Below are 11,520 nucleotides of genomic sequence, written 5' to 3' on the forward strand. Positions count from 1 at the left end.
TCCGTCTTTCCGAGATAAATTATCTCGGAAAGACGTCTTAATAAGTATTTATTCCATGTTTCCATGATAATTATCTTGGAAACTCGGAAACGCGGAAGGTCACTTTAAGCTTCCGTATTAACCTGTTAATTAGAGTGAAAAGTGTGTGTCTGTTCGTGAAAACGATAAGAATATTGACCTACCCAGCATAGGTTGTTTACGCGTACGGCGAAGTTGATGTCTCTTCGTGAAAACGAAAATCTATTTTTACACGCTGTATGCCTACGCCAGGGCTGGGCATAAAATTCGGTCGGAAGGCCAAAGTGAATGTTTGATTTAACATCGAGGGCCGCACCCAAACTTTTATGTTTCTAGTGAGCTTCCAAAAACCTCCAAGCACTGCTTTTACACAATTCTCAGTTTTAATGTTACTTTTACATATGATCGGTGTCGGGCCGTAAAAAACATAGTGTTTTCTAGCCAATGTTGCTTTGGCGGGCCGCACATAGGGTTTTTAATTCATTTTCGCAGTCCGCAAAAAAATCGTATCGGACCGTATGCGGCGGCCCGTGGGGGTGGGGGAGGGATCCGCACTTTGTCCACCTGTGGCCTACGCACTCCGTTGTCAGACACAAACTTTGTTTTCGCCTATGTTTCACCATTGTAGTCAAGGGTTATTATAGGCCTAAATACTAGGTTTATCCTGCTAAAACCATTATGTTTTTACAATTCCAGACTTGGTGCATGTGTATAGGTCTATTCCCGGTTATACTGCAAGTAGGGAGGGCCTACCGCTATGCCTAGGAAAGTTATGGAATTTAATCTTTACGTCTAGCCCTACCTCAGACAGGCCTCATTAACCTGATCACAACGATAGCAACGCCGCACGTGCGTCTTCTTATAACCCACTGAAATTTGTGTCTGTTCGTGAAAACGAAAAATCTATTTTTTTTCAAATTAGCTAAATAGTGTAGTTGCACTCTTAACAATTAGTTGAAAAGGTAAAGTTCGATGTACATAATCAAAATTTCAAAGAAAAAAAAATGAAAACTATGATTTTTGAAGTTTGTGTGTCTTCGTGGTGTCGTTGACGATTTGTTTATTTCTTCTTTCTTTGTATCTTCGTTCATCTGTCCCTTCGTTCTTTCATTTGTTCATTTATCCGGGTGTCCCGTTTTCGTTTGTCGGTTTGCTTGTGTTTAACCTTGTTTTAAGTTTTTCGTTTGTTCATTATTTAGCCTGCCCTTGTTAGATAGTTCGTTCGTTCAATCATTGCTTGGTTTGTTTGCCTATTTGTTTGTTGAAAGCAATGACATCGAAAACTATAACAATAGTGATAATAATAATAATAATTTCGTTAATTTAAGCTATTCCCGCAACTCGATGAAACCATGGTCGAGACACTGAACGACTCCCTCTACCGTTATGAAGACATCAAACAAGCAGACGACCAGAAGAAGTCATCGGAACAAATAGCTTAAAAATGCACGTGCGCGGTCGTGCGAACTTTCACGTTATCTACTTGTAGGCACATAGGCCAACAGGCTTGCAGAGAGGGAAGTCCGAATGAATACGGCAAACGGCAACCTATGAATTATAAAAAAAAGTATAAATGAAGTAAATTCTACGTTTTTGGGATGTGTTAGTGAAGTTGATGCAATCCAATAAAATTGTCAAGCACAGTAAACTAGATGGTTTGAAATTCCAGATGTTTGTTTACGTTTAAAATAGTGTATAGGCCTATATATATATATAATATATATATATATATATATATATATATATACACTTATATATAAAACAAATACATTTCCCCATGAAAGGTTAGAAATTTATAGGTTAAGGTTAATTAACATTGTACAAAGGTTAAAATTTTAAAATGGTTAGGAATAGAAGATAAAGTACCTGCTTTGCCCATTTAAAATAAATAGCAAATTAATGATGTAAACCTAAGATATGAATGCATATAGGCCTACATTTTTAATGTGGTAACCCCTTAGGTTAGTATAATGTAAATACATTTGGAGAGAAAATTCGCTGTAAATAGTCTAAATGTTTAAAGCTAAATATAGAAAAGTGACATCTCTGGTAATATTTTTGTACATAACTTATGATTTTATTATTGTGTACACATATTTCGCTTTTATTCCACCTAAAATATTAATCAACGTTATTATTAATAGATAAATATATATTATTGTCAACATCATCAACGTCATATTTATCATCATCATCGTCATCATCATCATCATTATCACCATCATCGTCATCATGATCATGATCCCCATCACCACTCACTTTCTATTCATCTACCAGTCATTCATCCATTGATTCAATCATTGATAGCCGCTCTATCTATTACACACATCTCGGAGAATTGTACGAATCCGTTTGTATTATTGTACTACGTACGGTAGTTTAAGTTTCTCATAAGCCAGTATTAACTGAACTTTGTACAAGGGCGAGACGTTAATAAGCAAACAGGGCCTACTACTATTACTACTACAATCATTATTGCGGTGTGCAAAGTGGTGGGCTGTACGTCTAGTAGGTTTCCTTTACTGGCAAAAGGTATCTTGGCGTGCTGAGTGCTCTAATACCAAAGGTTACAGTACTCCGGAAACAATATCTAGAGCCTTGCTATTAGGTAGTTTTCACCAGTTAATAATTTGGTTTTTGCTGAAGAAAGGTTATTCTTAATACTCAAAGCGAGGAAATAATCGTAATTAAACGATACTTTTTTGCGCCCCCCCCCCCCCCACCGGGTGGTGTCAGGGGGCAGGTCGAGGGGCAGGGAGAGCCCCCGGTCGGGGAGAAAAACCACAATTCGTCGGAGAGAAAAAATGTACATATATTTTCTACTAGAACCCAAAACCGATTAAAAAAGCCTTTGAAATCCTAAATTGTCATATTTTTCGTGGCTCGGCCCCCTGGAACACTTTCGGGAGATTTTGAGCGACGCCCGACCACGCCCACTTTTTTTCGTCGTGGACATCTTTCTGATTAGACGATCATAGTTGAATCTTATGACCATATATGGCCTTGTATTTCTACTGTATTCATATTTTTGTTAAAAATAAACTTCGAGAAAAAAAGAAACTTTGAAAACTATACTTATGTCTACTTAGGCCTATGTAATCATTCATTATATCATTGATTGTAGGCAGAAAAGGAAAGGCTATGTTAAACTTAAACTTCATAAATCATAAGTAAAAAAAGTTGCGGTGAAGGTCAAATATTGTATATTGATAGAAATAATTATATTCCAAATTATAAATAATAAGCAGGATAAAATGAAGTTTATTACTAACTACATGCTGCCATAGGCTTAATAATATCACAACTAAACGCGTATATATGACGTCGTCTAGTATTGCAACTTTACACCAATACTTGACATTAGTTAACCTCGTCCGATAAGAAGTCGGTCGCGACGCACGCCTTCGGCCTGTCATCATGCACAAGCAAGCAGAGATGTGGTGTTGTTTGAACTTAGAGGAATAAAGAACACATACGCTACAGTACCACTTCCGAATAGTAGGAAAACTACAAGTGTGGGAGCGCTAAGGATATTCGAAAGAAATCAGCGCTGTCTCTTATACACATCTAGATGTGTATAAGAGACAGGCTAAATAGTGTAGTTGCACTTTTAAAAATTAGGTGAAAAGTGAAAGTTTGATGTACATAATCAAAATGTCAAAAGAAAAAAAATTGAAAAAATATGATTTTTGAAGTTGGTGCCTCTTTGTGATGTCGGTGACGATACTGTAAGTGTGTATATATTATATATATTAAACAATAAATAATATTATAAACTATGACGTGACTAGGGATACAGTACTGTACCATATCTTTTCTTCCGTTTGTTAAGTGCACGGTAATTTGCATCATCCAATAAAATGCTGCCAAACGTGTGATGTTATTGTTCATAAAGACTTGTCAATCTGCTCGCTGAATGCAGAGAAAGTTGGTGAAGTAACATTTAGTACTTTGTCTTGAATATGAATTAAGCCTTCTATTGCAGTATCCTGTGTCGTGGTCTTACAAAAATAGGCAATGCCGTAGCCAGCTAATGGGACAGTTGGGGCAGTCCCACACGATTTTTCTAATGGGTACATATAGGCCCACATTTTTTTTAAATGGGTCCAAATTATGCTATGCAGTTTTATGCATAAATGAGTCAACTTTTTGAAAAATGGGTCCATATTTCTCATATTTAGCCTAAAATGGGTAAACTTGATGGGTCCAGGTTTTTCATATTTTTGCGTAAAATGGGCCAACTTGTTTTTGAAATGTTTTAGGAGGGGTCAAGAGAATTAAAGGGATCAGTTCGCCCACGTAACCTGTCCTTTTTAAATGGACCTATTGGCACAATAGTAGGGTTGGCTTTATTGGTATTTTATTTCAGAGGCTTTAGTTAGGGTTAAATAAACTGACTTTGAAATTAAATACTATAAAGGCGTTTAGTCGGGAAAACAACCCCATTTGTTGTTTGGCACTCATGTTTTCTTAGCCTATTTACCCCCACCGCCTGGGCTTTATAGCTCTGTTTATTGTTCATCTACCCGCTTCATGTCTCAGCTACTTGTCACTGTATAGGCCTATATTATACTAATGGATGAAGCTATGAAATACTAATAATACAGGATGTTTATTATGATTTGTATGGTGGTATTGCGACACAGGAATCTACGTTATAGTTCCTGCTATAAATACTGGAAGTGTATAAGAAATTGTATGCGGTCCACTTTATGCCAAAGTTTGCAAAATATATATGATAAGCCCTAAAGTTACACTTATGTTGCAAATGTTACCTTTACCATAGTGCCGGAGCACAGTTTAAACCAGGGATAGGCCTAGACCTACTTTCTGATTAGACGATCATAGTTGAATCTTATGACCATATATGGCCTTGTATTTCTACTGTATTCATATTTTTGTTACAAATAAACTTCGAGAAAAAAAGAAACTTTGAAAACTATAGAGTCTACTTATGTTATCATTCATTATATCTTTGATTGTAGGCAAAAAAGGAAAGGCTATGTGTTAAACTTAAACTTAATATATTATAAGTAAAAATAATATCACAACTAAACGCGTATATATGACGTCATCTAGTATTGCAACTTTACGCCAATAATTGACATTAGTTAACCTTGTTCGGAATGAAGCCGGTCGCAATCGCGGCCTGTCATCATGCACAAGCAAGCAGAGATCTGGTGTTGTTTGAACTTGGGTGAATAAAGAACACATACGTTATAGTTGGAAAACTACAAGTGTGGGATTTTCTAAAGAAAACAGCGTTTGTAAAAGGAAGATATTGTGTTGAAATGGGTCAATGCTGTAGCTCAGACAAAGCATGGAGGTATACCTCCATGGGCAGAGGTAAAAGTTGTTAGAATCTTTTTAAGGATACATGTAGGCTTATACATTGCGGCAGTCGTAAGTTATATATGCAGCTGCCTATGGTATAATAGGTAAATGTAAGCCAATCGAACTTGGTATTTAATTATCTTTTTTCTTATTTTTAATGTAAAAGGGATTTCTTCGTTCTATTTCATTCAACTTTGGTCAAGGTGAGTGTCGTACGGTATGTGACTCGTACGGTATGACACTCGCCTCGACAGTGGGAGATTGTGTATTCAGTTCCGCCAGGGAAACTTTTTCAAACAATTGATAAGAAGCTTTTTCATGCCCGATACGATGTTTACATCATTATTGTTCCTCTATTTGCAGGGGCGGATTTGGGGAGGTAAAAAAAGAAAAAAAAAGAAAAAAAGAAAGAAAAAGAAAAAAATGATAGCCCACAACGCCTCAAATGTTATTTTCGGGCGTCTAGAACACAAAAACCCCTGGGACATTGTTGTCTCGATCGGCCCTCGGCCCAAATTTCGCCCCCCCCCCCTTTTGGACATCTCTGGATCCGCCCCTGATTTGAGCACTGTTTCTACCATTACGTGATTATTTATAATGTATTCCATATAGTGCTACGCAGCAACATATACATGTACAGTATATACTGTATATACAACTCCATTCGTTGTTTGGCACTCATGTTTTCTTAGCTTATGATTTTACCCCAACCGTCTAGGCTATAGCTCTGTTTATTGTTCATCTACCCGCTTCATGCCTCAGCTACTTGCCACGTCTATAATGACCCGAATTGAACTTGGTTTGGGAAAATATGTAACCCCATCCTCCAAAAAGCAACAAACATTGTCACAATGTTTTAACTTTATAGATAGGCCCACATGTAAATACGGTACAGCTTTAATGTTGTATATGGGCTATTCTACGAAAAACGAGACCAATATTCATTTCACTGTTATTTTACTTGAAAAAACGTAATACGACCGGTAATTGGAATCCATGAATATCTATTTATTCTGGTGCACCGTCGTAAACTCTACTCAGACATAGTTTACTATATATATTATTGTATTATAATCATTAAAATGAGCCCGAACGACCGGAAAAGTTGATAATTGCAATTTCCCAAGCACTCACCTAATATTTGATGGTAATTTGTTTCAAAATAACAATTAATTTACTTTGGTATTCGTATTATCTTGAAGGGTATGCCTTAACACATCATAATGACACATTATTTTGTAAGACATATGATATTAATGAACAAGTTTGAAATCAAGTATGCTTTTCCTCAAAACACGTGTGTTTTACGTTATCCGCATTATTAATGGATAAATCAGTAAAATAAAACCTCATAGCTGAATTATTGATGAATATTTTGCATAACGTGTTAGTGAATTGAACAGATACAATTCCATGAGACATCGACAATCATCTGAGGTCAACAATATTCCAAACTGCAAAAATTGTAGCGACCTCGTTAAGCATGTATATTAAGTTATCCATATTCCTCATATTGTGAATTTCGTGATCAGGCAGATTAATAGTGACCTTCTGACCCATTTTCCCACGCTCCAGTGGCTTTCATCACTACCGAGAGTAGGCCTACACCGATGTTGGTAAAATCATGGCATATAATATGACAGTGCAGATAATGATTAGAATATCATGTTCATGGAACCGGCTGGCAGTGCATGCTTTAAATGACCAAAACTTATCGATGAATTATGGATACCGGCAGAAAGCATTTTGCTAAGTGTAGACGAACCTGCCCGGACTGGAATGTCCGCTCGCACTTTCAAACTTTCAAAAAAAGATGCAGTTGCATTTGCAAAGTGCTAGTTTCGTTGAATGCACTGACCGAGAAAAGGGATATTAATGCAAATCATGTACAACATATTACGTTATCCGTCTTCATGTCTGTCAACAAAGCATTAATGTGACGGTTTTACTCTTATTCAGAGGCGTATCCGCTAGGGAAGAGCGCGGGGGCGCACTCCCCCAGAAAATTACTTGCGCGCCCCCCTCCACCAAAAATGACGTTCAAGTGGTTAAAATCACCATATATTTGCGAATTAGCGTCCTTCAACTGATCATCGACCACCTCCCATCATCCCCCTCCCACATTTCAAGACTTCTAGACTGCTCTTATATACCTTAAATGATTTATTAGGACCATGGTTTACTTCATTAAACAAAATATTAATTGTATCAGTACTTTGTATACACATTTGTATAAAAAAGAGAAAATATCGTAATTCACATGTGTATTAGGTTATCCACCTTCTGAGCAAGTAGGTGTATTTGTTAGTACATCTAGGCATAGGCCTATGCTGTGTTATCAATCGATATTGAACGCATTAATATTCCACAGTAAAGTTAAATATCGAATTGTCTATTTGCATCTGATTTATGTTTAACTATAGGCCTACAACTAATTCAATTTTTAAGAGTAATTAATTGATAATGTTTGAATTAGCTTGCAAATCTCAGGAAGAAAATACGGTTTATTATATTAATAGTTGATTTTAAAAATAAATACCAAGTATGTTTTGACGGTAATATGACTTTTTCAGTGTTCTTTCATAATTTGACTATATTACCACATGTTCTAATGTGTATTACGTTATCCGTACTTATATATTCTAAATTGATAATGATGCGATCACGTGTGTACCATAAACGCCGTCTCATAATATATAAGTACTCTATTATGTCTAAGTTTAGAAGATCAGTGAATATACAAAGAGATTCCTCTGCTTCCTCGGCAACGCCAATACGGTTCCTTCTGGATCATCTTCATAACTAATTCCCGTTAAATCATCGAGTATGAATACACTCCTTTGTGCAAAAATAGATCATTAATCGATGTATATTTACACATTTGCGACTAATTGCCAGCTGTTACAGTGGAACGGCAACCTAGCATATCACCGTCGGCTTCTGTATTTGTGTACTGTATGTTACTGTATAACCATATTTAATTATAACTCTTAAGTTTTTCTAGAACCAATTCATTAAAAGTTTTACATCATATAAATTCGTAGAATTTACTCGTTATACTTGCTATTTTTATCATTTCAGGCAGACGCGATCGCTTTCGACGAGAGGCGTTGACTGCGCATAATAACTACCGCGTAAAACACGGTTCCCCACCCCTACGTCTAGCGGGGAAGATGAATAGTTACGCGCAAAAGTGGGCAGAACGGTGCGCAAAGTCGGGGCAACAGAAGCATCGATCATCCAACAAGTACGGCGAAAATATTTACTGGTTTTACAACTCATCAGGCCTCCATGGGTTGAGTGGTAAGAACTACGTATCATGGAATTCCAATCCAATCATCACTGAACAATCATTATATTAGATTATTTGAAGTATATGACGGGCAACCGACGTGTTCTAAACGGGGTTTGAAAGTTTACTTTAATGACGAAATACTGCTTGTCGGTGCACATACCGTAAATAAATCTCAATATAAATATTATTTATAAGTGTAATTTTGCCCATGACTTGAAAATGTACTGAATACTCAGTAGGCCTGTGTGAGACACTTGCGAAAACATTACAGATTTGGAAATCGTGGGTTCGAGTCCCAACCGAGAACAACTTTCGATTTTTTTTCGCAGAAAGTGTTTTCATACGTACTGAGTATTCAGTACATTTTCACGTCAGGTTGGCCAAAATCACACCTACATTTGATTCTCCTGACGCAAAACTAAATTATTGTCTATTTCATTACCATAATAACAATTAGTATCCGTTTAAATGCATAACACAAGTTACAAGTCTCCAATAAAACAGCTTGAAACAATTTCAACTACAACAATTCTTATATTGATTAAAATGTCTATATAAACAATATAAGAACGTATACTATGAGTCAATGCAAATTTGAAAGGAAGAAAACCTCTAGCTCAATAATGATTTCCAATTAAAATCTAATACCGGTAACGTAAAGGCCAACTCAGACAGCGTCGGCCGACGCAGCCCGACGCGATTTGTTGTCGCGTCGGGTCTGTGTGAGTTGAACGCAGACGCGATGGTGTGCGTCGGGGGCAGTCGCGTAGTAGAATATTAAACGTGTTTAATATTTCTCACGACGGCTTAAGACTGTCCCCGACGATAAATCGGGTCGGGCTGCGTCGGTCGACGCTGTCTGAGTTGGCCTTAATATAAAGTAAACAATTAGATATTTAATATTTTTAAAGATTGATTAGCTTAACACAGGCAACATATATTTAATATTTTCTCCTAGGTGAACAAGCAGTGGAAAGTTTCTATAACGAAATAGCTAAATATGATTTCAACAAGGGCGAGTTCACACAAGGCACAGGTACGTTCCAATGACGCGTATTGGTTTAAATCTATGTCCACACTATTAACTTTCGTATGACAAATTTGTGTGATGTGCAAATATATTATGAGCGTGATGATGTCATATACACCCAAATAATGGGCATACGCCCAAATAATGGGCATACCACATTTATTTGTCACAAGGTTTAACAATGTTGACAGACCTTAAAAGTGGCTTTCTCAAGTGCTGACGTCAACTTATAATGCTCATTATTTTATGTCATTTCAAAATGTAAACATTTTCATCGATTAGCTGTGAAACAGCGCGTTACAACAGTTACATTTTTACGTGTTTGATGCTGACGTCAAATTTTAATTCTGATATACTAATTTTGTTTATGCTTGTTAAAATGTAAACATTCTGACCTCTCTATAATTGATTGGTTGTTCTGCAGCACGTGTTTACTTTAAGAAATATATGTTTAGTCTTCAGTCTACTATCTAGGCCTACTTAACTTATTTTTGATACCAGTAGGCCTAAATTTATTATGATAGTGTCCATCTTTTTACAGGTCACTTCACACAAGTCGTCTGGAAAGACAGTGTTCGGCTTGGCGTTGGCATGGCCATCAATTCTAAGAAGCCCAATGAGGTGTACGCAGTCTTCAACTATGACCCTCCCGGAAATGTCATAGGTCGTTTCAAAGAAAACGTCTTTCGTCCAAGAAGCTAGAGCTATGAAGAATGATATTTGGAAATACATTCTGAAAATATCTGACCGTGAATCGAAATTTTCAAAAAAGGGATGGTTTTAATATTTGACTTACTCTTTGTGAGAAAAGTAATCTGGCCAATTTTTGTAAGATAGATTTTTTAGAACAACTTTAGGGATGCGATAAATATGCGGTCATCCACAATGCGAACTATTTTGGGGCCTTATCTGTTTATCTTTATAATATTTTTCTATTTTACGTCAGTGTTTGTTTGCTTTACTCGCCTAAATTCTCTTTGTATATACTTCTGCGTCTTTACCATTTATTTTACGCATTATAGATGATTGATTAGTAATAATTGTTCGAATTAGTACCAAAACTGCAAACTTTATCGGCATAAAATAAACGTAAAAATAATTCAGTAAATACAAACCAACTTCCGGTTGCGAATTACAGTAGCTACGAATTACAGTAAACTGCGAATTACTGTACCTAACGAAGCTACGAATTACAGTGCAAATTAGATTTATGCAAATTAGCTTCGTGAGGAACCCGTTTTGTTTAGTAACGTTTCATATTGTTTATATGCGAGTCTCTAAATACTGGAATAGCTAAATTAGACAGTATTTTAATGAAAAATAATGTTTAAACCTACTAATAGGTCTAGTAAAAAAGCCAAAAAGCAGGAAGGTCACTTAATTCAAATGGTAAGAAAAGTACCGTATGCGTATTATTGTATTATTTCGTCAAATACCGTAACCTTTCAAGTTCATTCCAAGAGGTGCGTTCACGTTCCTTAGCAATCTCTTTCATTTAACTAGCATTTTGCAATTATCGTTCATTTATACTTCCAATTTATGTTCTATACTATCTTTATAAGTGTTATTAAAGCTCAATTTTTCAATATTGATAACTTTGCAATATGCCTTGAAAAAAACATCGTTTTATTTACAAGAAATTCCAAGAGTGAGAATTATATCCAAACTCATGTCTCAGTATGAGAGCAACCGAATAGTGGTCAAACACAGTGGAGTGTCTATGGGTGCCCCCCCCCCCCCCAAGAAAAGCTCGAATATTTAATTTAGAAGAACCTTATAAAAATCTCCGAAGCAAAAAAAAAAAAAAAATCACGCTCAAGTAGTTAAATTTTGAGACCTAGCG

The 11,520-nt window shown here is 36.3% G+C and overlaps 2 protein-coding genes across 2 annotated transcripts in view; both read left to right on the forward strand.

Annotated features, from left to right (window-relative positions):
• Positions 1–2,968, forward strand: part of LOC117119104 (high affinity cGMP-specific 3',5'-cyclic phosphodiesterase 9A-like) — a 17,555-nt gene extending 14,587 nt beyond the window's left edge. Inside the window, exon 15 of the mRNA XM_033263918.1 lies at positions 1,347–2,968. Within this exon, the coding sequence (XP_033119809.1) occupies positions 1,347–1,460 (114 nt within the window). The 3' untranslated portion in view covers positions 1,461–2,968. The remainder of the gene's footprint in view (positions 1–1,346) is intronic.
• A 2,227-nt stretch (positions 2,969–5,195) lies between these two features.
• Positions 5,196–11,418, forward strand: LOC117118642 (Golgi-associated plant pathogenesis-related protein 1-like). Its single transcript, XM_033263305.1, has 4 exons — positions 5,196–5,364; positions 8,434–8,655; positions 9,606–9,683; positions 10,219–11,418. The coding sequence occupies exons 1-4, from the start codon at positions 5,310–5,312 to the stop codon at positions 10,377–10,379; spliced, it is 516 nt and encodes a 171-aa protein (XP_033119196.1). The 5' UTR covers positions 5,196–5,309; the 3' UTR covers positions 10,380–11,418.
• The last annotated feature ends 102 nt before the right edge of the window (positions 11,419–11,520 follow it).

The sequence above is a fragment of the Anneissia japonica genome, unplaced genomic scaffold (assembly GCF_011630105.1).
Source record: "Anneissia japonica isolate Jap-2015-1 unplaced genomic scaffold, ASM1163010v1 scaffold7370_len818893_cov191, whole genome shotgun sequence".
In the NCBI taxonomy this organism is placed as follows: Eukaryota; Metazoa; Echinodermata; class Crinoidea; order Comatulida; family Comatulidae; genus Anneissia; species Anneissia japonica.